This window comes from Spermophilus citellus (assembly GCF_964194105.1).
Source record: "Spermophilus citellus genome assembly, chromosome: 1".
Taxonomy (NCBI): domain Eukaryota; kingdom Metazoa; phylum Chordata; class Mammalia; order Rodentia; family Sciuridae; genus Spermophilus; species Spermophilus citellus.
In genome coordinates, this window is record NC_138182.1 from 75,834,524 (window position 1) to 75,861,469 (window position 26,946).

The following is a 26,946-nucleotide window of genomic DNA, read 5'->3' on the forward strand; positions in this document are numbered from 1 at the left end:
AAAAACTTATTTTTAAATCAGGACATTTGAGGAAGTCCATGCCTCTTCAAAGAAAGAAAAATGCCTGATTAATATTTTGATTATACTAAAGGCTGCATGAATACCTCATGGACACAGAATGCCTTACCCAGGGTTGGGCAGGGGGCTAACTTCTTAAACTTACAATTCTATATAAACTATTAGACAACAGCTGCTCCTGAGTATCTCTTTTTGGGAGATCTGCTTTCTATTACTCTAATAAATCCTGTTACTTTGCTCTCCCCTTTGTGGATTTTATTCTTCAAATTCATGAGACAAAGAACCCAACTCCATGCTCTGTGCTACCCTGATATGTCACTTTACCTTTCAGTCTTTTGGGGGAGCAGATATTGGGGACTGAACTCAGGGGCACTTGACCACTGAGCCACAAAACCAGCCCCATTTTCTATTTTATTTAGAGACAGGGTCTCACTGAATTGCTTAGCACCTTGACTTTGCTGAGGCTGGCTTTAAACTCATGATCCTCCTGCCTCAGCCTCCTGAACTGCTAAGATTACAGGTAGGTGTCCAGTTCAGTCATTGTTTTAGTCAGTTTTTTCGCTGCTGTGACTAAAGAACCAGACCAGAGCAACTGTAGAGGAGAAAAAGTATATTTTGGGGCTCATGGTTTCAGAGGTTTCAATCCACAGCAGCAGGCTCCCCATTCCTTGGAGCTTAAAGTGAGGCAGAACAACATGATGGAAGAGTATGGTGGAAGGAGGAGGCTCACATGACGAAAGCAAAGAGACACCTATACTTGCCAAATACATAGTACCAAAGCCACCAAAGCTATATATAGAACCTACCTCCTCCAGCCACATCCCACCTGCCTTCAATTACCACTCAATGCCCATCAGGGAATTAATTCACTGATTCAATTAAGGTTCTTATAACCCAATCATTTTTTCTCTAAACCTTCTTGCATTGTCTCACACATGAGCTTTTGGGGGACACCTCGAATGCAACCCATAACAGTCATACTCACTCCTTCAATCATTCTGTCATCTGTGGAACATCAATAATGTTTTATAATTTAGCAACAATAACTAAGTGGGGGGAGAACAATGTTATATCAGATGAGAATGTAAGAGCATTTATGAAGGTTAGTTAAAATTGAAGAACTAAAACAGATTAGACAGTATTTTTGTTTAAGAAACTTAAATTATAAGGGAATGGGGAAGAAAAGTAATCTTAGTAGTATGAAATACTGCCTAAAAGAAAGCAATATGGAAGAAGTATATCGTTATTGTAGAGTATAGAAATATGCTAATTTACCAATAACAGGTCACAGGAATGTATGATATTGTTTGCGTGTACGTGAGTAAAAATTCTGGCACTGGGATGTAGCTCACAGGTAAAGCACTTGCATAGCATGTGCAAGGTCCTGGATTTTATCCCCAGCAAAATAAAATAAGATAAAATGCAAATTTGTCATTCAATGTAGTTTTTAAAAACAATACTTAATATCAAGTGGGCCAGAAAAAATAAAGCAAATATGATAAATTATTTTTAATATCTTTATTTTTATGTGGTGCTGAAAAATCAGTGCCTTATGCATGCTAGGCAAGTGCTCTACCACTGAGTCACCCACAACCCCAGCCCTGATATATTATTAATAACTGGGAAATCTGGGTGAAGATATATAAGAGATCCTATATAATTATTACAATTTTTCTGATAATTAAAATAAAGTAGCCAAAAAACTAGTAAACTTTACTATGAATACAGTCATAAATTTAATGCTTAAGCCTGGCACATTGGGGCATGCCCAGCTACTCTGTAAGTTGAAGGAGGAGAATCACTTGAGTTTAGTAGTTTAAGGCTACCCTGGGCAACACTGCAAAACCCCATCTCAAAAAAAAAAAAAAAAAAAAAAGAAAGGAAGGTCTGGGGATGTAGCTCTCAGTGGTGGACCACTTGCCCAGCATACCTAAGGCCCTAGGTTTCCAGCACAGAAGGATGGAAAGAAGAAATGAAAAGGAAAGAAGGAAGGGAGTCTCAACCAGGCTTGGTGGCACATGCCTATAACCCAGCTACCTCAGTAAGATTCCAAGTTTGGACAACTTAGTAAGACCCTGTCTCAAAATAAAAATAAAAAGGCCTGGGGAGAGCTGGGGCTGTGGCTCAGCGGTAAAGCATGCGTCTCACATGTGTAAGGCCCTGGGCTTGATCCTCAGCACCACACAAATAAAATAAAAAGGTGCTGTGTCCACCTACAACTAAAAAAAAATTAAATTAAAAAAAAAGGCCTGGGGATATAGAACAATGCTAGAGCAGTAGAGCATGTGCCTAGGGTGGGCAAGGCCCTCAGTTCACTCCTCAGTAGTGGGGAGAAAAAAGTTTGAATAAATTTCAAAGAGTATAACATAGAGAATTCTCTGACCAAAATTCAAGTAAACTGAAATTAATCTTAAACACACCTGTATAATCCCAGTTACTCCACAGGCTGGGGAAGGAGGACAGAGAATTTTAGGCCAGCCTGAGCAACACAAGAATACTTTCTCAAACAACTAAAAATAAATTTTAAAAAAGTTATAAAGACTTCTACCTAGAAAGGTATAAGATTATTGAAAGAAACTGACCTTAAATATATCGAGATTCAATGCAAATCCTAATAAAAATCCCAAAAGTTTTTAACACATGTATTAATCCATTTTTCATCCCTGTAACCAATACCTGACAAGAACAACTTAGAAAATAAAAAATTTATTTGGGGATCATGGATTCAGTCCATGGTTAGCTGATTCCGTCACTCTGGGACTGTGATGAGGCAAAACATTTTGGAGGAAGAGTAGATCAGAGGAAAGCTGCCTCATCTCAAGGCAACCAGGAAGCAGAGGAAGGTGGGGAATGGGTTTCAGAGAAGATACACCCTTCTAAAGATGTTCCCTGAGACCTGCTTCCTCCAGCTACATCCCACCTGCCTACAGTTATCACCCAGTCATTCCATAAAATTATTAATCCAGATAATGGACTAAATGGATTAATCCACTGATCAGGTCACAGGTCTCATAATCATTTCACCTCCTGCCTCAGCATGGGAACATTTGGCAGATCCCTCATATTCAAACCACAACACCCTGGAAGCAAAGTGGCATGTTTACCCTACAACTTCCAAGGCATTATTAAAAATCAACAATAAGGACTTCCTCATAAAACCTGACCCCTGTATTATACTATGTAGAATATCATTTCTAAGTTAAGTATAAACACAAAATGTGAAAGGCAAAATAGAGCTCCTAGAAAAGAAAACCACAGAAAATATGTAGGATACAGAAAGATTTCTCAATAAGACACAAAAAGTACTCAACATCAAGCCTTAAGATTAAATATTACTACAAGAAAGATTTGGGGTGGGTAGTATGGTTCCATGGTAAAACACTTGTCTACCAAGCCGGAAGGTCTAGGTTTCCATCCCTAGCACTACAAAGTAAATTAATTATTTTTTTTTTTAAAAAATATATATAGGGGCTGGGGTTGTAGCTCAGTGGTAGTGCATTTGCTTAGCAAGCGTGAAGCACTGGATTCGATCTCAGCATCACATAAAAGTAAATAAATAAAATAAAGGTATCGTCCATCTACAACTAAAAAAATTTTTTAAAAATATATTTTAGTTATCAGTGGACATTTATTTATTTATTTATGTATACATGGTGCTGAGAATCAAACCCAGTGCCTCACACATGCTACGCAAGCACTCTACCACTGAGCCACAACCCCATTCCTAATTATTATTATTATTATTTTTAAAGACAAGGTGGTACATTCCTGTAATTCCAGCTATTTAGGGGTTGGGAATATAGCTGAACAACACAGCACTTGCCTGGCATGCTCAAGGCCCCGGGTGCAATTCCTTTTGTACGCCCCAACACACACACACACACACACACACACACACACACACACACACGATTTTTAACATACGGAAGAACTGAATTCAGAGTATGTAAAAGTCTCCAACAAATCAGTAAAAAAGAAACAGGTAAAAAAGGGATTTGAAAAAGTACTCCATAAAAGAAAATCAACTGAACAATAAATGTAAGAGAAGATGTTCAATATTTTCAACATTGATTACTAATGTTAAGATCTATAAAAATACAAACAAAAACTAGAAAATACCATTACATACCCACCGCTACTAGTTAAAAATATAACTATACAATTAAAATTTTCATCAACCACTGGTGGTAGTGTAAATTGGTACAACCATATTCAAAAACAGTTTCCACTTAAAATGAAAGGATAAAAGAAATTTAAATTAAAATATGAAGGACCAGGTTTTGTAAAGTTCCTAAGCTGCACTCAGAACCTGAAATTCCTGTGGCAGTTAAGACAATTCCCGGAACTGCCCATTAGATGTGTCGAAATCCCCCCCTGACCACCTAGTTGCTTAACAACCCGGACACCTGTGCAGCTCAGCACGTATGCACCTCAGGGCTTAAACCAATCAGTTTGAATGTATACCCCTCCTTAGGACTGACCTATCACCCTGGCCCGACCTGTTCCCGCCAATGAATGTGCTAATCATGTTTGAGAGTTGTTGTTTGACTTTCCCACGGTGTATGATGATTTGTTAAAGGAGGCTATGATGTATGTAAAGTCCCTGCCCTCTCTAAAAAATGTATATAAACCCTGCTCAAGTTGTTCTCGGGGCTCTTTGTTCTCTGCTCCTCTGGAGTGAGCTCTGAGCCCCAGCATGCTGGATCCCCAATAAAACCATTTGCTGTTGCATGAGACAGTCTCTTGGTGGTCTTTTCCTCCAACGTTCGCCCGACCTTTACAAAAGCTGAAGATAAACATATACCTATGACCAAGAAATTCCACTCCTAGGTTTGTATACCAAGAGAAATGTACATGCACAATATACTAGGAGACAGGTTCAATGATGATTAGCATTACAACAGTCAAAAACCATTGCCCAGGGGCTGGAATTGTAGCTCAGTGGTAGTGCACTTGCAAGGCATGTGTGAGGCCCTGGGTTTGATCCTCAACATCACATTTTTTTTTTTTATTGGTTGTTCAAAACATTACAAAGCTCATGACATATCATCTTCCATACATTTGATTCAGGTGGGTTATGAACTCCCCTTTTTTACCCCAAATACAAGTTGCAGAATCACATCGGTTACACATCCACATTTTTACATAATACCATATTAATGACTGTTGTATTCTGCTACCTTTCCTATCCCCTACTATCCCCCCTCCCCTTCCCTCTCATTTTCCCTCTCTATCCCATCTGCTGTTGTTTAATTCTCTCCCTTGTTTTTTTTTTTCCCCTTTCCCCTCACAAACTCTTATATGTAATTTTGTGTAACAATGAGGGTCTCCTTCCATTTCCATACATTTTCCCCTCTCTCTCCCTTTCTCCCACCCCACTCGTCTCTGTTTAATGTTAATCTTTTCCTCATGTTATTCTTCCCTGTTCTGATCTTAGTTGCTCTCTTTATATCAAAGAAGACATTTGGCATTTGTTTTTTAAGGATTGGCTAGCTTCACTTAGCATTATCTGCTCTAATGCCATCCATTTCCCTGCAAAATCCATGGTTTTGTCATTTTTTAGTGCTGCGTAATACTCCATTGTGTATAAATGCCACAGATTTTTAATCCATTCATCTATTGAAGGGCATCTAGGTTGATTCCAAAGTCTAGCTATTGTGAATTGTGCTGCTATGATCATTCATGTGGCAGTATCCCTATAGTATGCTCTTTTAAGGTCCTCAGGGAATAGACCGAGAAGGGCGATAGCTGGGTCAAATGGTGGTTCCATTCCCAGCTTTCCTAGGAATCTCCAAACTGCTTTCCATATTGGCCGCACCAATTTGCAGTCCCACCAGCAATGTACAAGTGTACCCTTTTCCCCACATCCTCGCCAGCACTTATTGTTGTTTGACTTCATAATGGCTGCCAATCTTACTGGAGTGAGATGGTATCTTAGGGTGGTTTTGATTTGCATTTCTCTGACTGCTAGAGATGGTGAGCATTTTTTCATATACTTATTGATTGATTGTATGTCCTCCTCTGAGAAGTGTCTGTTCAGGTCCTTGGCCCATTTGTTGATAGGGTTGTTTGTTATCTTATTGTTTAATTTTTTGTGTTCTTTGTATATTCTGGATATTAGGGCTCTATCTGAAGTGTGAGGAGTAAAAATTTGTTCCCAGGATGTAGGTTCCCTGTTTACCTCTCTTATTGTTTCTCTTGCTGAGAAAAAACTTTTTAGTTTAAGTCAGTCCCATTTGTTTATTCTTGTACATAACTCTTGGGCTATGGGCGTCCTATTAAGGAATTTGGAGCCCGACCCCACAATATGTAGATCGTAGCCAACTTTTTCTTCTATCAGGTGCAGAGTCTCTGATTTGATATCTAGCTCCTTGATCCATTTTGAATTGACTTTTGTGCATGGCGAGAGAAAGGGGTTCAGCTTCATTTTGTTGTATATGGATTTCCAGTTTTCCCAGCACCATTTGTTGAAGATGCTATCCTTTCTCCATTGCATGCTTTTAGCCCCTTTATCAAATATAAGAAAGTTGTAATTTTGTGGATTGGTTTCTGTGTCCTCTATTCTGTACCATTGGTCCACCTGCCTGTTTTGGTTCCAGTACCATGCTGTTTTTGTTACTATTGCTCTGTAATATAGTTTGAAATCTGGTATCGCTATACCGCCTGATTCACACTTCCTGCTTAGAATTGCTTTTGCTATTCTGGGTCTTTTGTTTTTCCATATGAATTTCATGATAGCTTTATCTATTTCTACAAGAAATGTCGTTGGGATTTTGATTGGCATTGCGTTGAACCTGTAGAGAACTTTGGGTAATATTGCCATTTTGATGATGTTGGTTCTGCCTATCCATGAACAGGGTATCAACATCACGTTAAAAAAAAAAAAAAAAGTAAATAAAAAGGTATAAAAAATTAAAAAAACAAAAAACAATAAAAATAAAGCTATTGTCCAAATGCCCACCCATAGTAGTAGAAAAGAGATCTTGCTGGGCACAGTGGCACACACCTGTAATCCCAGAAAGTTGGGAAACTGAGGCAGGAGGATTTAAAGTTCCAGGCCAGCCTCAGCAATTTAGTGAGATCCTGTCTCAAAATAAAAAAATAAAAAAGGCTATGGATGTGGCTCAGTGGTAGAAAGCCCCTGAGTTCAATTCCTAGTGCCCCCCGCAAGACAGATTTTAATACATTCATATACTAGAATTCTGTTCACTAATGAAAATGAAAGAAACAATAACTCTCACACAATTTAGATTAATCTCACTAACATATTATTGAACAAAAATGCAGACAGAGCTAGGAATATGATTTAGTTGTAAAGTATTGCAATAGACTGGATGTCTAGGACAGCCCAAAAAATAGGCATTTCTAGAACTAGTTGTAAAATTTTAAAAAATAATCCTTATCTACTAAATAATATAAAAATACCACAAATATCAGAAAAAGTATCAGTTTATTATGCAAAAATGATTTCAATTTAACTGAAACTAGAACATGACATATGTCATAACATGTCAGATTCAATTTTTCTAAAAACTCAAAAAGTACAGGTGAAAATAAACTAAAGGAAAGGACATGGTTAAATATATAAATTCAGTGTTTGTTTTTTTAATTTTTTAGTTGTAGTTGACAATACCTTTAATTAATTTTTTTTTTTAATGTGGTGCTGAGGATGAACCCAGGGCCCTGCACGTGCCAGATGAGTGCTCTACCACTGAGCTACAACCCCAGCCCAAAATTCAGTGTTAATACCATTCCTCCAAGCCAGTTTTCATCACAAGGATTTCAACAAGCCATTTCCTTGAGAGAAAAATCAGCCAAGGTATTTTTGAATTATATTACATATATTCTTTAAATTTTAGGTGCTTTATTCTCATTTAAAACTTTTTTTTTTAATATTGTTTTAGGGAGCTGGGGATGTGGCTCAAGCGGTAGCGCGCTCGCCTGGCATGTGTGCGGCCCGGGTTCGATCCTCAGCACCACATACCAACAAAGATGTTGTGTCCCCCGAAAACTAAAAAATAAATAAATAAAATATTAAAAAATTCTCTCTCTAAAAAGAAAAAGAAATTTTTTAAAAAATATATTGTTTTAGTTGTAGATGGAAACAATATCTTTATTTTTGTTTTTATGAGGTGCTGAGGATCGAACCCAGTGCCTCACACAAGCGAGGCAAATGCTCTACCACTGAGCCACAACCCCAGCCCTCGTTTAAAATTTTTTATTAGAAAATGTGGGCACACAGAGTGTGGGCAAGTTTTAAAAAGAAGAACCATTTTATCCATAAAATGTTGTCCATATTAAGCTTTACATGTGGTCTGGCACTGTTCCAATCTCTTACCATTCCCTTTTCCCAAGAGCTTCTCTATGTTCTCCAGAAGTTAAATAAATGAATGAAATTGGCAGGGATTAGAAAGTCTGGAAGGCAGTAATAGTGCATTGTAGAACTGTGGAGAGCAAGATGAAGCAGAGGGTAAGAGTCCGATTGTTACCATTTGCAATTTTTAAAAAATATATTTATTTTTTAGTTGTAATTGAACACAATATCTCTATTTTACTCTTTGATGTGGTGCTGAGGATTGAACCCAGGGCCTCTCAAGTGCGAGGTGAGTACTCTACCACTGAGCCACAACCCCAGCCCCATCCATTTGCAATTTTTAAGAAAAGCCTCACATACAGAATTTTTTTAATGTCAAAATTCCTGAAATGTAAATGTTAGCAGCTACTTTCAATCTCAGAAAACAACAAAAAACAGTGTGTCAAATAAAACAAGTCTGCAGGCCAATAAAGTGACAAATGGGACCCCTAGTTTACCTTATTCCATTCTCCTGGAATTACAACCCCTCTGCTCAGTCAATCCCTAATTTCCCTTGAGTGCCCAATCTGCTTCCATCACTTTATACAGTACCACAATTATCTATACAATTTTAATTGTATAAATAAATCCTGTGTATAAATTCACAGAATATGCCAACTCAATTTAAAATGTTTAGTGACATCTGTTCCTGCTCTTACATTAGAATTTTTATTCTTTGTTTACTCTATTACTCTAAGTAAGTTATAAATAACATACAGGTGGCAATGAAGTATACATATAAACATATTGGAACTTTTTTTTTTCTTTTTGGCCTGGGGGATTGTACCCAGCGGTGTTTTATCATTGAGCTACCAATGAGACAGGGTTTCACTAAATTGCCCAGGCTGCCTTCCCACTTCCAATCATCCTGCCTCTGCCTCCTGAGAATATGGACAGTTTTCAGATTGGTTATTCAAACATTCAGTTAGCAATCAAAAAATAATACATATAAACTGGCCATGGTGGTACACACCTGTAATCCTAGTAACTTGGGAGGCTAAGACACAAAAATCAAAAAAATTACACATAGGGATAGAGGGTCTGGTTTAGTGGTACAGTGCTTGCTTAGAATGTGTGAAGCCCTAGATTTGATCCCTAGTATGCACGCACATGTTTAGACTCACTCACACATACACATACACATATAAAATGTATAAATTAGCAAAAAGTGACTCAGTTGGGTTTCTGATTAAATTCGAATATCTAGACCATAAGAAGGCCTAATGAACCACTTTCAGGACCCTTAAATTTGTCAACAGGTAGATGGCTGACCAATGGTCCAGCTCACTTAGCAATAATAAATAAAACTGCCACCTTCCTGTTCTGTTGAACTAATACCTTTCAATTTATACACCACTCATTCACAAGAGCACCCAAAATCCAAGGTCTTAAGAACTAGAATTTTAACTCAACTTACATTTTAAAGTCTCTCTCGGGACTGAGGTTCTAGCTCAGTGGTAGAGCACTTGCCTAGCATGTGTGAGACAATGGGTTCAATTCTCAACATCACATATAATAAATAAAATAAAGGTTCATTGACAACTAAAAAAATATTTAAAAAAAAAAAAGTCTAACTCTCCTCCACCACCTTACACCTTTACATTTCTTTGTTTCATCTACTTTAGACTAAAAGATGAAACTTAAAATACAGTGCCTACAATTCTTTGACATTGGCAAAATTAAAAACTATATGTTGGGCTGGGGATGTGGCTCAAGCGGTAACGTGCTCGCCTGGCATGCGCGGGGCGCTGGGTTCGATCCTCAGCACCACATAAATATAAAGATGTAGTGTCCGCCGAAAACTGAAAGATAAATATTAAAAAATTCTGTCTCTCTCTCTCTCTTTAAAAAAAAAACTATGTGTCATCTTACTTCTGAAAATATTACCCTCCTAATATCAAATATGAGCCAAAACAGTATCAGATTGGCTCCTCCTCTCATCTTAAGGTGCTCACAATAGTTTGGGGGAATTATACATAAAAATATTTCTATCTTGGTTGGGAGTATCTCAGTGGTAAAGCACAAGCTTACCACGCACAAGGCCCCGGGTTCAATTCCCAGCACTAAAATAAGAGAAAAAGAAAAAAAAATCCTACCTTTACTCACTGCAACCAATGATAATATTAATAATATTAGATTTCAATTCTCTGGACAGAACTTTCCAATGTCAGCTACTGTGCATGCTCCAAATAATATCTATATCATCAGGACAACATGGCACACAGTAGTTGATAGAAAATGTATGCTGACTGAATGGATAAAAAAAAAATAACACAAGGCAACATATGACAAATGGGAGATATCAGACAAGAAGATGAATAAGATTGTAAGGTGTTTGGTCATCTCATACCTACCTACTAAAACAGGTTATTTCCCTATTATCTATGCTTTCCTCTGTCCAGTGTGTTTCTTCCCCCAAGCCCACAGTTCATTCACTCATTTAAAAATCTGATACACACAAAGCAGATACTGTATGTTACTTACATGCTAGACAATGAACTAGCAAAGATTAATAAAAATCATATATTCCCCAAATTTCTTTATGGAATGTGTGTGTGTGTGCCATGAATTGAACACAGGGGAGCTTAACTACTGAGCCACATATCCAGCTCTTTTAATTTTTCATTTTGAAACAGGGTCTCCCTAAATTGCTGAGGGCCTCACTAAATTGCTGAGGCTGACTTTGAATTTGCAATCCTCCTGCCTCAGGCTCCTGAGATGCTGGGATTACACACTGGCAGGCTGGCTATCCCCCAGATTTTTTTTTTTTTTTGGCGGGGGTGGTACCTGGGATTGAACTCAGGGGTATTCAACCACTGAGCCACATCCCCAGTCCTATTTTGTATTTTATTTAGAGACAGAGTCTTTGCTGAGGTGCTTAGCACTTCTCGGTTGCTGAAGCTGGCTTTGAACTAATGATCTTCCTGCCTCAGCTTCTTAGCCACTGGGATTACAGGCATGCAACACCACTGTGCCTGGCTATCCCCCAGATTTAAAAAGCCCAAAATCTAGAGCAGGACAGACAAAACATATAAAGGATAATACCTTAAATGCCTAAACAGAGGTCCAAACAAGGAAGAACAAAGGCAGAGATGAGAAAGCACCTCACTCTGCAGGAATCCCAGTCAAAAAAGGCTTTTAAATAGAAATGAACTTTGAAAGAATGAGAAGGATCACCAAGAGATGAAAAATAACAGTCCAGGCAAGGAGAACTTCAGTGCACAAAAGGTGTTTGCAATGTCACCCTCTTGGTGACACTGGGGTTTTATTCGAGGACAACTGGGAATTCCCTAAGATTTTAAGCCAGAGAATGGATTCTGGTTTCAGAAAACACGGGGACGATGGAATGGGCTAAGAAAAGCAGCATTATTTTTCACTATCACTCCTTTGTAGCACACAGCAGCAGCCCCGTGAACCTGAATACTGGTGACAACATTAAGTCCTACCAGTCATCTGCACCCTTGTGATCCTCACCCATCACATCCCAAACTGCATTAACTCTTCTGCCAAAAGAACACTTAAAACTTCCTGAAGCATCCTTCACCAACGTGGCCCGAAGGGTCCGGGGATATCATTCTGCTTTCTATCATGATATTTCATGCTTGTGTTTAGCTCAGACGGGCTTGTTCCTCCTCTCCTCCTGTTTTGTGTCCGCACAGCTGGTGTTTCCCGCTGTAGTCCTCCCCTGCCGGGCCCCGGAGCTCCCCACCCTCCCTTTCTACTCTCCCGCACTGTCCACCAGGTCAGGATCCCTCCCAGTCCTCCCCAAACAGCTCCACACACCAGGACTCCCTCTTCATCCAAGTCCCATCCTCCCTAACCAAACCTCAAGCCAGGACTCCCTTCTCGATCCTCACTACCCTTCCCTTCAGGTCGGGACCCACTTTCGTGTCCTCCCTGCAACCAGAGCCTCATGCAGGACCCCTCCCCATCTTGCTAGCCCAAACCCTAACGCCACGACGCTTCTCCCAGTGCAGATCCTCACGCCTATTTTCCCCTCCACGTCCCCCCTACCACATACCCCCTCGGTCTTCATGTCCAGGATCTTCTCCACCTCGAACACATCTTCTCCGTCCTCCTCGCTGTCCCCAAAGGCCTCCGCTCCTCTCGTGGATGAGTCCTTCTCTTCGCCCGCTACTCCAACTCCTTCTCCTTCGACTTCAGGTGACTCACCATAGCTGTCGACACCCGACACAGGTACTACGGTCACAATCGCACCCTCTGCAACCGGCATGGGCGGTAGTGCCGCCATCCTAGGACCCCTGTAAACCGCGGTGGAAAAACGACTGCGACATACACCCTGACTGATCCTAGCGCTCCGCACTCGGCCCTAATCCACCTAGGCGGCGTCACGCGGCCGTGAGGAAAACCAGCCAATGGTGGACTCCAAGCCCCGGAGTGACACATGCAGTAACCAATCGGGTAAAGGCGGGCGCGCCAAAGGCCAGCACAGCCTACGGGAAGCTGGTGGGCGGGTGGCTGGGCGCCCGGGGCGGAAAAACGCTGTTTGGGGGAGGGGATTGGAAGGGGATTGGGAGGGACGGCGACAGCGCGCGGGCTTGCGGGGGAGAAGGAGGTGAGAGGGTTTGGGTTTGCTGGGGAGACCCAGCGGTACAGACTTGTCGGAAAGGATGTCCCAGGCGCAGATGCTTGGAAGTGGCTGCCCCTTTCTGGACCCAGCCTGCCGTCAGACCCCAGCAGGACCGAACGGATGCCGGTACGTGTGTGTGTACATATATATGTATAAACACATACATATATACACAAGCACATATATAGATAAATATATATGGTTTTGGGTTGGTTTACAAGGTGTCAGTAAGCCTATCAACTATAACTCATAGAGCTGGTATGTTTCAATGAGTATTGTTTTTTCACTTCTAATGAGTATTATTTAAAAGTAAAGAGTATTTATTTCCCAAGTTCTAGTGTTTCTTATTATTATTGAAAATAAAATAGCCGGGCACAGTGGCGCTCGCCTGTAATCCCAAATGCTCATGAGTCTGAGACTGAGACTGGAGGAGTTCAAAGCCAGCCTTAGCAAATTAGCGAGACTCTGAGCAACTTAGACCTGTCTCAAAATAAAAAATTATAAAAGGGGATGGGGATATGATTCAGTGATCAAGCACCCCTGGGTTTAATCCCCAGTACCAAAATAAAACAACTTAATTAAATGAAAACTAAAAGGATATGTTCAGAATATGAATAATTGGTAGCCACCCAAAGAAAAACACTGCTAAGAAAATCCACATATGGATAAAATATTCTTATCACTTTGAAATTCAAATAATTGAAGTCTTTATGGTAGCAAGTTTTTATTATTGTAGTTTGCTTTTTAATTTTTGCCTTTTAATTTATATTTCTTTGAACAGTGGACTTAATTTTACAAGATGGGCCTCACTGACAAGTCTCTGAAGCCGAAACCCATTGGAAAGAATCACTAGCTCTTTTGAGTTAGTTATTATTTGTTTAACTAATAAACACATACTATGTACCAAGACTAGGCATTAGAAATAGAAATACAAAGATCAACAGAACAGGGTTGTGGTTGTAGCTTAGTGGTAGAATACTTAGCTAGCATATGTAAGGCGCTGGATTTGATCTTCAGCACCACATGAAAATAAATAAATAAAATAAAGGTATTGTGTCCATCTATAACTTAAAAAAAGTTTTTTTTAAAAATCAACAAGCATTGATTCTGCATTCCCAGGACCCTCAGAATAATGGAAAATGCACAATTCCAACATTTAGATTTTGTAAAAAATATAACCAAATAACAATTAGTTGTTGTGAGAAAACTAATTTTTACAGAATAATTCCAGTAAATAAGAGTAGAAGAAAAGTTCGAATTAGGAAATCACAATATTGCATGAAAAAATAGGGGGACTGGAGGGTGTAATTCACTGGCTTGATCCCCAGCATTGAGAGCAAACATCCAGGGAACCAAACTTGTAGGTGAGTGGTTGTTGAGGAACTGAATATTTGCGGGGTACCTCAGCATCTCCACAGATTACTTGTTAGTTGTAAGGGAAACCTAACTCCTCATGGAAAACCTATTGACTATTAGCATTAGTAAAAGTTGAACTAGATTACATAACTTCTGTTCAAAATAATGTTGATCCTTGATCTACTCAAACCTTTACTACTGATTATGAGTTTATGTGATAAAAGAGAAAAAGGAAAAGGAAATACAATCAGACAAATCCAGAATGTGGGGTAGCTCAATGTGCAATGTGCAGTGGTGCATGCCTGCTATCCAGGAAACTCAGGAGGCTGAGGCAGGAAGATAGAGTTCAACTCAAGCCTCAGCAACTTAGTGAGACCCTGTCTTAAAATAAAAAATAAAAATCTGGGGATGTAGCTCAGTGGTTAAGTGCCCCCCGGGGTTCAATCCCTAGCACCACAGAAACACACGAAGGCTGGGGATTCAAAGATGAACACAGAAGCCCAAAGGACAAGGCTTAGTTGAGAAAAGGGTTCAGAAGAACCTGACAAGTGGTTGACAAGGATTCTTTGTTATTCTAACCACTTCCCAGCACTCTGGTGTTTTTCCTGGAGTTAGGGCAACAGACCAGGCTCAGCCACCCATCCCAGAAAACCAGTTGAAGAGTCAAGTGGTGGTAAGGACAAGAAAGAAGCTTTATTTTTTAGTGTGCCTGCACTGAGAAGAACAGAGAGGTCTAATTACCTAATGTCTTCAAGGAACTAACTTTGAGGCTTTATGGAAGAGGAAAACAAAGATAAAGGTTGGGTGTTTGTAGAACTGACAAAACGTGCAATCTTGAACAAGCAGTCAGGATTAGACATGAGGTGCTTTATTGGCACTAAGAAGGTTGCTGTTGCTTGGAAAGTAGTTTTAGTCTTTTGTCATAAGATTTTCATCAATCCAGGTGCACTGGTCTTGGAATCCAAGGTAAGTACAGGAAAATATGACTCAGAAGAACTCAAAAAGAAAAAGGAAACAAGTCAAAACTCAAAACGGGGTCAGAGAGACCAAATGGATCAGAGAAACAAAATGAATTTAGTTAAGTCAGTGAGAGGAACCTGCTTCAGTGTAATTGAGAGAAATTTCCAGATTCCTGTCTTGTCTGATGTTTTTTCCTTTGGCAGAGTAGGAGAAGAGGGAACCATGCATCCAATGTTTATGCTGTTTTGGGTACCAGGGTTTGTCTGAAGAGTAGGTTTCAGTCTTTGGACTTGAAGTGCTGATGGGAATAGGGATTTGGAGGCCAGGTTGGGGTCACTGAGAACAAAGGTGAGTAGCCCTGCTTTTTTTTTTTTTTTTTCAATCCAGAGATTGAACCCAGGGTTGCTCAAACTTAACCACTGAGCCATATCCCCAGCCCTCACTGAGTTGCTTAGAGCCTCACTAAATTGCTGAGGCTGGCTTTGAACTTGCAATCCTCTTGCCTCAGAATCCCAAACTGCTGGGATTATAGGCATATGCCACCACACCTGGCAGCAGTATGGCTTTTTATGGTCTGTAGAACCTTAGCAAGATACCAGAGGAACAAGAGATTATGAGCACTAGAAAAGAACCAAGCAAATAAATCTCTTTAGGAAACTATACACACAATCCCAGAGAGGTGCATCCCCTGAGTAACCTGGAAAAGAACTACAGAATCTCTCTCTACCTGGGTTAATTGGCAAAGATATCCCCTTTGCAAAACCATCCTAAAAAGACTGGGAGAAGTGACTATTTTTTCAGATTTCTAAATCTTAAATGATTAGTAGACTTTAAAAAAACTAGGGAGACATGGCCCCATAAAAGGAACAAAATAAATCTCAGGGATGGGGATGTAGCTCAATAGTAGAGCGCTTGACTACTATGTGTGAGGCCCTGAGTTTAATCCCCAGTACATAACATACTTACATAAATTTCCAGAAACTAGTCCAAAGAAATGCAGATCCATGAATTATCTGACAAAGACTCCATAATAACCATCTTCAATATGTTTAGTGAGCTAAAAGAGAACCAGATAACTAAACAAAATTAGAAAACAATGTGCAAAATCAAAATATCAATAAAGGAACAGAAACTATAAGAAAGAACTAAACAGGGCTGGGGATGTGGCTCAAGCGGTAGTGTGCTCACCTGGCATGCGTGCGGCCCAGGTTTGATCCTCAGCACCACATACAAACAAAGATGTTGTGTCCGCCGAAAACTAAAAAATAAATATTAAAAAAATTCTCTCTCTCTCTCTCTCTCTCTCTCTCTCTTAAAAAAAAAAGAGAGAAAAAAGAAAGAACTAAACAAATTCTGGAGCAGAAGAATACAATAACTGAATGGAAAAATTCACTAAAGTGGTTCAAAAAAAGGCCTGACCAAGCAAAAGACTCAGTGAACCTAAAGACAGATTTGAGTAATTTAATTTTTGAATAATTGAAATAATTTGAATAATGGAAATAATTTGAATAATTGAAATTATTGAGTAAGCCAGATGCAGTGGTATATACCAATAATCCCAGCTACTTGGAAGTTTGAGCAGAAAGATCACAAGTTCAAGACCAGCCTCAAAACAAACAAACAAAACAGAGATAGAACACTCTGGGTTTAATCCCCTTGTTTTAGTCAGCTTTCTCATTGCTATGACCAAAAGACCTGACAAGAACAACATAGAGGAGGGAAAGTTTATTTGGTGCTCACAGTTTCAGAGGTGTTAGTCCATAGATGGTTGGCTCCATTTCTCTGATCTGGAGGTGAGGCAGAACATCATGGCAGAGGGTGTGGAGGAGTAAATCAGTTCAGAAGATGGCAATCAGGAAGGAGAGAGAGAGAGAGCAAGAGCACGAGAGCTCGAGCTCCATTCAAAGTATAACTCCCAAAGGTGCATGCCACCAGACCTTTCTCCTCCATCCACACTCTACCTGCCTTCAACTACCACCCAGTTAATTCTTATTAGGGGATTAATTCACTGATTAGGTTATAACTCTCATCATCATTTCATCCCAACCTTCTTTCATCATCTCACACATGAACTTTTGGAAGACACTTTATATCTAAACTGTAACATTCCACCCCTGGCCCCCAAAACCTCATGCCAAGTACATTTTTAAGAGTCCAAGCATTACCCAAAAGTAAAGTCCAAAATCTCCTTTGAGACTGAAGGCAAACTCTCAGCATGAACCCCTGTAAAAATCAAAAGCAAGTTACCTATATCTAATAAATAATGGCATAGAGTAAACATTTGCATTCCACAGGAAAGAAATAGGGGCATAGAAAGAAGGAATGGTATCAAGCAAGACCAAACTTCATCTAGGCAAACAAGCTCTATAATTCTATGTCAAGCATTGGGGCACATGGCATCACAATGCTTTCTAGAGTTTTTGTAGTTCTGCCCCTATGGTCTTGCTTGTTACAGCCCACACAACCTGTGTTTTGCCTTTTTTCTGCTTGATTCCTTAAGTTTTCCTTGACTGATGCCCCACATTACTGACATATTTTAGTCTCAAGTCACTGCAACTTCACCTTCCTTCTCACATCTTCATTGCACCACCCTCTCAGGGGCAGCTTTCAGGGATTCCAACCCTGCTGCACTTTGCCTGACCTCTCAAAATCTGTGAAAGCCTTCATGACCTCCTAACTCTAGCATCCTGCAATCCTTCAGAATTATCACCACATATTTGATACCAAGGTTGGTCTTCCACCATATATTTTTTTTTGAGAAAAAGGAAAAAGAAGGTTTATTCTAGCAAAGCAGAAACACAGGGGACTCCTGTCTCAAAGGCTGTAATTATCGGTCTTCCACATATTAAGCAGTAGCCAAGCCACCTGGGACTACAGCTGCAGCACTTAAATGCCTGTGTAGCTGAGCACAGTGAAACAACTTCCTAGAACCCCTGTGTAAACCGGGTGTTTTTTATACCCTTAAGCCTGAGAAGAGAGTGGTCTATCCATGGCACTGCCTAAATTCCAGACTGCCTTGAAATTGCCTCCACCAGCTTAATTAGTTCATCATCCTTAAATTTGGCCTCACAGAAAGTCTCAGGACATGGCCAAAATGTAGACAATTTCTTTGCCAGTCTTACAAAAATAGCTTCTAGTCCAATTTCCAAAAGAGTCCTCCTTTGAAACCTCATGATCCCAGTCTTTACTGTCCACAGTCTTAGTGGCATTTTTGTCTGAGCTCCCACCAGAATTTTCCATTAAACTCCACTTACAACATTTTAAATCTTCCCACCTCACATCTCTAAACCTTTCAAAATTCTTCCTCTCTCAAACTAGCTCCAAAGGCTTTTGAACCACATGGTCAGGTAAGTCACAGCAATGACCCCACTCTCAATATCAATTTCTGTTTTTAAATCAGCTTCTCATCACTATGACCAAAATATCCTATAAGAACAACATAGAGGAGGGAAAGTTTATTTGGGGCTTACAGTTTCGGAGGTATCAGTCCATAGATGGCTGACTCCATTGTTTTGGTCTGGAGGAGGAAGGCAGCTCAGGAGATGACAATTAGGAAGGAGGGGGAAGGGGAAGGAAGGAGAGGAAGAGAGTGTTATCTCCTCCATCCACACCCTACCTGTCTTCAGTTATCACCCAGCTAATCCATATCAGGTGATTAATCCACCGATTGGGTTACAACTCTCATCATCTAGTCATTTCACCTCTGAACTCTCTTCCATTGTCATATACACAAATTTTAGGGAACATCTCATATCTAAACTATAACACCCCAGTACCACAAAAAGAAGGGAAGGAAGGAAAGAAAAAGGAAAAAAGAAATTTCTGAGTGAGAGGAATAAAAATAAGACAAATGAAGCAAGTGAACAGAGCCAAAGTTTATGGGACACCATCAATTGGAACAATATGTGCATTATGGAAGTATCAGAAGGAGAAGAATGAAAGAAAGCATGGCATACTAAAATAAATAAAAGCCAAACCTTTCTAAATATGAGGATAGAAAAGGGCATAGAAATTCAAGAAGCTCAGTAAAATCCAATTCTGATAAGTTCAAAAATATTCATACAGAGGTATATTATAATTAAACTGTCAAAAAGTTCAAGGAGAATATTGAAAGCAGCGAGAAAAAAAAGTGACTCAATGTTATGAGAACTCATATGAAAGGAAATCCTGTAAGATTATCAACAGATTTTTTAGAAAAAAAAAAAAACTTACAGGCCAGAGAGTACAGAATAATATATTCAACAATATTTTATTCAGAACAAAAAATTCAACAAATCTGCCTTCCAAGAATATTATATCTGTCAAAACTGTGACTCAAAAATGAAGAAGGTAGTTGGGTGTGGTGGCACATAACAATTCCAGCTGGGAAGCTGAGGCAGGAGGATCCCAAGTTCAAAGAGAGTCTCAGCAGTTTAGTGAGGCACTAACCAATTTAGCAAGATCCTCTCTCAAAATTAAAAAATAAAAATGGCTGGGGATATAGCTCAGTGGTAAAGTGCCCCTGGATAAATCCCTAGTTCCAAAAAAAGAAGGAGGAGGAGGAGGAAGAGAGGGGAGGAGGAAGGGGTGGAGAGGAAGAAGAGGAGAAAAAGGAGAAGGAGAAGAAGAAAAAGAGGAGAAGGAAAAGAAGAAGGAGAGGAAGGCAGAGGCAGGAAGATCACAAATTCAAGACTTTCCCAAGATAAACAACATCTAAGTTCATCATCACTAGATCTGCCCAACAATAAATACTAAAAAGAGTCCTTCAAATTGAAATAAAAGGATGCTAGAGAAAACATGAAAGCAATGAAACTATAAAGGTCTCTGGTAAAGGTGCATATATGGAGAAATAGAGAATAATGTAGATGTATAATACTGGTATGTAAATAAATCATTATTAATTCTATCATATTATTCAAAAGATATAAAAAATAACTATAGGGCTAGAGTTATGTCTCAATGGTAGAGCATTAGCCTAGAAAGTATAAGGCCCTGAGCTTAATCCCTGGCACTGCAAAATATTAATTAAAAATTTTAAAAATATTTAAAAATTGAAGCCAGGCATGCACCTGTAATCCCAGCAATTTGGCAGGGTGGCAAAGAAGAATCCCAGTTTGAGGCCAGCCTCAGCAAATGAGTGAGACCCTGTCTCAAATTTTTGAAAAAAGGGGCTGGGGATGTGATTTAGGGATTAAGTGCCCCTGGGTTCAATCCCTGGAACAAAACAAAAAACAAACAAACAAAGACATACACGGCCAGTTGTGGCGACACTATTATCCCAGCTACCTGGGAGGCAGAGGCAGGAAGATCAAAATTCAAAGCCAGCCTTCCCATCGCAGTGAGACCCTGTCAAAATAAAAAGGCTAGAGATATAGCTCAGTGAGAGTGCTTGCCTAGCATGTGCAAGACTCTGGGTTCAATCTCCAGTACTCCAAAATCTCCAGTACTGGGTTCAATCTCCAGTACTCCAAAAAAATATTTATGAATAATTTTCAAAAGACAGCCATTCTTACAAGAATGCTCAGAGTAGCACTATTCACAATACCCCCAAAATGGAAGCTACAACTGCACCCATTCATAGAATCAATAAATGCAGTAATTAAATATTAAATCCACAGAAAAAATAAATTTTTTGTGAGTGATCAATAACAACAATATGGTTGAATGACAAATATAATGTTAAGCATAAGATGCAAATATAGGCTCTGGTGTAGCTCAGTGGCAGAACACTTGCCTAGCATCTGTGAGTCCTGGGTTCAATCCCTGGCACCACAAGAATAACAAAAGTACACGTATATATACATATGACATTTTGTATGTATATATACGTACGATGTGACAGAATAATCAAGGGAAAACCGAAAGGGACCCCCTACCCCAGATTTACTTAAAAAATCATTAATTTTGGAGGATATTTGTTTCCCACTAGCTTGGCTGTAGATGATACCTCTGGTTGAAGTCACTGAATGGATTAAAACTGTTGTCTTTTACTATCCCCCTGTTTTCCAGCAAATGTTGCCTTTTGTATCTTTTTTTGTACTGAGGGTTGGATCCAGGGGTGCTCAAACAAAACAACAAAAACAACAACCAAAAAACAAACAAACAAAAAAAGACATACATGGCCAGGTGTGGCAACACTATAATCCCAGTACCATATACCATTGAGCTACGTCCCCAGATTTTTATTTATTTATTTTTATTTATTTATTTTTGTTGTTGTTACGAGTGATTGACTGTTGAACCCAGGGTCGCTTAACCACTGAGCCACATCCCCAACCATTTTTTAAATTTTATTTTGAGACAGGATCTCACTGTTACTTGGGGCCTTGCTAAATTGTTGAGGTTAATTTTGAACTCGAGATCTTCCTGCCTTAGCCTCCCGAGTTGCTGGGATTACAGGTGTGTGTCACTGTGCTAGCCAACATACCTTTTTTTTATCTTAATGATTAAGTATGAGGTTAGTTATTCCTGGGAAAAGCAATTGAAAAGATACAAGGTGTAACTTTTCTCTAGATTTACAAAATCCAGGACATTAGATGGCCTTCAGACAACATCAAAATGTAGGTTAATCTTGTTCTTTAAAAGTAAAATAGGTTGGTGTGCTGGTGCATGCATGTAATCCCAATGACTGGGGAGGCTGAGGCAGAAAGATTGCAAGTTCAAGGCCAGCCTTAGCAATATAGAGAGACCCTGTCTCAAAATCAAAGACAAAAAGGTATGAGAATATAGCTTATTGGTAAGGTACCCCTGGGTTCAATTCCTAATACTGGAAGCACAACAACAAAAAATTAAATAAAAATTTTAAAAGGCTGGTAGTAAAGTCTTTACTTGCCTACTATGGAGCACCCCTGGGTTAAATCTCTAGTACCCCCACCCCCCGACACACACACACAGGAAAATAACATTTAAATTGATCCCTGTGGGCTGGGGTTGTGGCTTAGCTGTAGAGTGCTCACCTTGCACATGCAAGGCCCTGGGTTCAATCCTCAGTACCACATAAAAGTAAATAAATAAATAAATAAATAAATAAAATAAAGTTATTAAAAAAAAACCTTGATTCTTAAAAAAAAAAAAACTGATCTCTGCCTTCTGATCATTAACTAAGCTGCTTCCCTCTGCCACATTCTTCCTCCATGATGTTCTGCATCACCTTGAGTCCTGAGGAATGGAGCAAGCTATCTATGGACTAAACCCTCTGAAACTGTATTAATCAAGCCTGACCTGGGGCATTAGGCACCAGGTGATCTGCAAGAGACACACGAGGATACTTGGAGGGATGTATATTTCCCTGAAGTGAGGAGAATGGATTGCTGACACCGGATCCTTTTTGGTCTGAGGCTTTGCTGATAATGAGAGGACTGGTGAGATGGATTGCTGCAGTTAGGGTGAAGAGAAGAAAGCACAGCCATTTTCCTCACATCATGTTTTCAGGCCAGAGGGAACAGAATAACATATTATAACCTCCTCTTTACCATTTTAAGAAACTGGGAAGTTATTCTTGTGATGCTGTGACTTCAGAAGAGGTTTCTGAAGGGCCTCTGGAATGAAGTCTGCAACACCATTGTTAGAATGGCCTTAGGCCTGAGCCTAAGCAATTCCATTTTTAAAAAACTCCAGTTTGAAACCTGCAGTCTCACCAGGCACATCCAACAGAGCCCTCCAATATGGCCTCAAACAAGTTACTTCCCCTCACCTTGGTAAACAGAGCCCCTGGCAGGGAAAGTTGAGAAGATCAGGGTGGAGACCACCAGATCAGATGTTTCTGACCCCAGGGTAAATGAGGTCACTGAGAAATCCGATGGTAGCTGATAAGGATTGAAAGGGGGGGGGGGGTAAAGAAACCCCCCAAATTTAGTATAAATTATAGTGCAAATGAACAGAGATTCAGCCAGCTGAAACAAGGATGCCCTCAAGCTGGAGAGCCTGATGAGGACCTGACATCCCATCACTCATCATCGTTCCTCTGTGTGATCCTCACCGCTCTCAAACTCTACCACCTTGTCTGGACCTTGGTGAGAGCTGCAACTTCTCCCTATGACCCTCTCCTCAACTGGTCATTCACGCCATACCAGGAAAAGCCTGCCTTAGTTCTGGACCTGATCACCGCGGTCTCAGTGAGTGTGCATCTACTGGACATAAAGCCTAAGGCTTAAGACATTTGAAATTAGCATGCAGAGGGAATGTATGTCATTAGCCTATCAAGATTAAGTGTGTTTTGCAGTGCTTAGATTTAATCTAGAATTGTTTGCTGTGAATTAATTAATCTAGAATTGTTTGCTGTGAATTGATTATGTCTATTGCAGTGCCTAGCATTAAGGATTGTTGTTTTCTTGATTAAGAACCTATAGAGTGAAACTGTATTGAGTAATTTAAGAGAATAAAGCATTGAAAGGGGCAGAAGCATATGGACATTCTTTATTTCTCCCCTTGACTGCATACATCGCAATTTTGCCCCCTGGTGACAACCATCAAGCCAGAAATCTGGAAAACCCCTGACTCCATGCTCTCCTTTATCCTGAGCAGCCTCCATATTTCATCAACTCTCAAGTCTGTTTTCCATCCCATTGCCCCTGTTTTACTCCAAGTCACCAAGGAACTAAGGAACTTTGGGAGAACAGAGTCTGAATCATCTAATGAACTCATCAAAGAATACGTGAAAACTCATGCAGATTCCCTAGCTGACTAGCAACTCTTCCATCTGCTAGACTCCTCACAGTTATGTAGCCCTCCTGGACTCAATTAAGCATGAATAAAAGGTGAGGGGAAGGAGTTCAATACCTCCTCCCTTTCGCTAGATCCTTTAAGTTCCAGGATTTCCCAAAATGCGTCTCTCCCTGCTCATTGGAACAAGGTTGACCATTGTCTCTAAACTCAGCTGTGGCACTGTATAGCTGCTGCTGAGATCAGGACCATTGAATTTGGAAAAGGGTCCATGATGATGGCCAGAAGCTCCAGCATGGTCAACAGGAAGGAAGCAGGGAGAAGTCTTTGAAGCTTTCAAAGACAGTCTTCAGAGGCTTCAGTATCAGTGAAGACAATCCCAAGACCTTCTTTCCAAGGGAAATGTGAATAGATATGCATGCTAAGTACTTCTGTGCTGGGAAAAGTGCTAAAAACTTGTCATTTCTCACCCTGCCTTGAAAAACCAGCCTCTATCTCAGAGCAAAGCCTGTCCAAGGAAGGGAGATGAACTTTGTCCTTGGAAAAACCCACAGAGCACTCCTAGGCACATTCCCACCCTGCTAAGTTGTTTATCTACAAATAACAGGAGAGATCTGCTGCCCAAGTGTCCCTGACTCGGTCAGGCTAGGTGGGGATCCATAGCAACCCCCTAGCAGCCACCAATCAGCATGAGACAGGGAAATACCTGGGATGCCAGATGACCCTCCCAGTAGTTTATGGTGGTTGATAACATGTTGGGAAACCATGTAGTTCAGCATGTACACCCCTCTTGGCTTAAGCCAATCAGTTCAAATGAATACCCCTTTTGTACTGACTGATCACCCCTACCCAACTTGTTCCCGCCAGTGAATGTGCTAATCATGTTTTAGAGTTGTTATTTGATTTTCCCGTGGTGTGTGATGATTTGCTAAGAGATGCTATGATGTAAGTGAGGTCCCTGCCTTTTCCAAAGAATGTATAAAACTGCTGCAAACCCTGGGCTCGGGGCCTCTCAGCGTCACCAGTTGCTGTGTGTATGTGCGGAGGACCGAGCTAGCTCGCAATAAACACCTCTTTGCTGCTTACATCGATCTTGGGTCTCTGGTGGTCTTTTGGGGGTCCCGAATTCAAGCATAACAGCCTGTGTTCTGAAGATGACACTAGGGGTGCGGGAGAAAGTTCTGGAAGAATTCAGGACAAAAGTTGGCTTGGGACAAGGATTTTATTTATTTATTTATTTAAAAAAACTTGTCACCACTACATGTGTTAAGTGATCTCTGAGGGATTGTGTGTAAATAGAGAACTACCTGGAGGCATAGAAAACATTCAGAAAACTTAGACGGCTCTAGAAGTTTGTCTTTTTGAATATATGGGCCAGAGTTCGTGGCCCCCTGAGGACCTCTTAAAAGGCGTTCAAAGAGCTGTTAGGTCTATTCAAATGGAAAATCCGCCTGAGGCCAAGTTAATTCCCTTTCCCTTAAGCCATTTAAAAACAAAGGCACTAGGGGCCAAGCCAAAGGTTAAAATTGTGAACTTAAACTTGCAAGATCAGGCTAGCCCGCAGGGAGATTGTAGAGAGCAACATCAGAGAGGAGAAACATCTGAAATCCTAGAAAGCCCTCTAGAAGAGGTAGACAATCTTCCTGGGGAGGAAAATCCGGAAGAGATTCCTAGAGGAGCTCAGAGTTCTTCTCCGCCACGTGGTTTAGAAACCCAATTTCAAAATGGTGACAGCGCAGAGTCTGACCATGGCTCGCAGTCTGAGGGAGAAGAATCAGACGTTGAAATTCAGGACTTACAGAGAAATTTTAACAGGCTGCGTTTAACACTGCCTGCCCAGGCTATTTAAATTCGGCCAGTACCTGCTAAAAGAACAAAATTTAACAGGTGCGCTGGATTAACAATGACTTTTCTTTCCCCAGTCCAGCGAGGTATTAAGCAGGCTCAAGAATCAGGGGAGAATACTAGCGGTTTTCAACTTCTTCCAGTTTTTGAGCAAGTTAATGAGCAAGATCAGAGAGTTAGAGTTCATGCTGTAATCCCATTTAAAACCATTAAGGAACTAAAAAGTGCATGTGAGATGTATGGTCCAAATTCCCCTTTTGTACAGAGCCTGATAGAAAATATTTGCTCACAACCCCTTCCTCCTAGCGATTCGATTTCTTTAGCCAGATCTTGTCTGAGCGGGGGAGATTTCTTACTTTGGAGAACTTATTGGACTGATTTTTGTACTGAACAGGCAGAAAAGAACAAAAGACAGGATATAGAAACGCCAATAGAGATGTTTCTAGGGACCGGTGATTTCGCTGATTTAGAAAGACAGTTAAATTATGATGTAGTATACAATCAAATAACTGATTGTGCGAAACGTGCTTGGAGACAGATCGTCTCCAAGGACCAATCCAATTTAGTTCTTACCAAAATCAGACAGGGTGCCAGTGAAACTTATTCAGATTTTGTAGCCTGATTGTATCAGGCTGCAAACAGGTCGATCGGGGACCCGGGGGTGAGCGAGTTCATTGTTAGGCAATTGGCATTTGAAAACGCACATAAATACTGTCAGGATATCCTCAGGCTGCACCGTAAAAAAGGGACAATTTCGGAGTTTATCTGCCTATGTTCTGACATAGATTCTACTCATTTACAGACAGTAGCCCTAGCCTCGGCACTAAAAGAAACTTTGAGGTCACAGGATTTAAGACAAAAGTCCTGCGGGAGATGTTACGTTTGTGGGAAAAATAATCATTTTGCGTGCGAGTGTCGCATGCGCAATTTTAAGTTCAGGGCTCCATCTACTGGCGATAATAGATATTGTAAGACTCGGCCCCATGTGGTGGATCCAGATGGCGCGGATCAGCCCGCCTTCTCGCCGTCATTTCCTCCTAATGGGAGGAAAAAAGACTTCCGTTCGGCCCCTCCCCGGGCCGAGCAACAATACGGGGAATTCGAGGAGAGGTTGTACAGTGTGACGTCACTGGCGCCGACCAGGACAGCCCGCAATTTTTACCGGAACAGAGATCGCAGACAG

The 26,946-nt window shown here is 40.4% G+C and overlaps 1 protein-coding gene and 1 long non-coding RNA gene across 3 annotated transcripts in view; one reads left to right on the forward strand and one right to left on the reverse strand.

The window, feature by feature from the left end:
* The window catches only part of MPHOSPH8 (M-phase phosphoprotein 8), a 51,401-nt gene extending 38,698 nt beyond the window's left edge, over positions 1-12,703 (reverse strand). For both annotated transcript variants that reach the window (XM_081292201.1, XM_081292200.1), the window contains exon 1: positions 12,393-12,703. In XM_081292201.1, coding sequence (XP_081148327.1) covers positions 12,393-12,623 — 231 coding nt within the window. In that variant the 5' untranslated portion in view covers positions 12,624-12,703. The remainder of the gene's footprint in view (positions 1-12,392) is intronic.
* Positions 12,704-16,744: 4,041 nt separating this feature from the next.
* On the forward strand, positions 16,745-24,990 carry LOC308647814. Its single transcript, XR_014021708.1, has 3 exons — positions 16,745-18,006; positions 18,597-18,625; positions 23,138-24,990. It is a non-coding gene; the product is annotated as an uncharacterized lncRNA (long non-coding RNA).
* Positions 24,991-26,946: the final 1,956 nt, after the last annotated feature.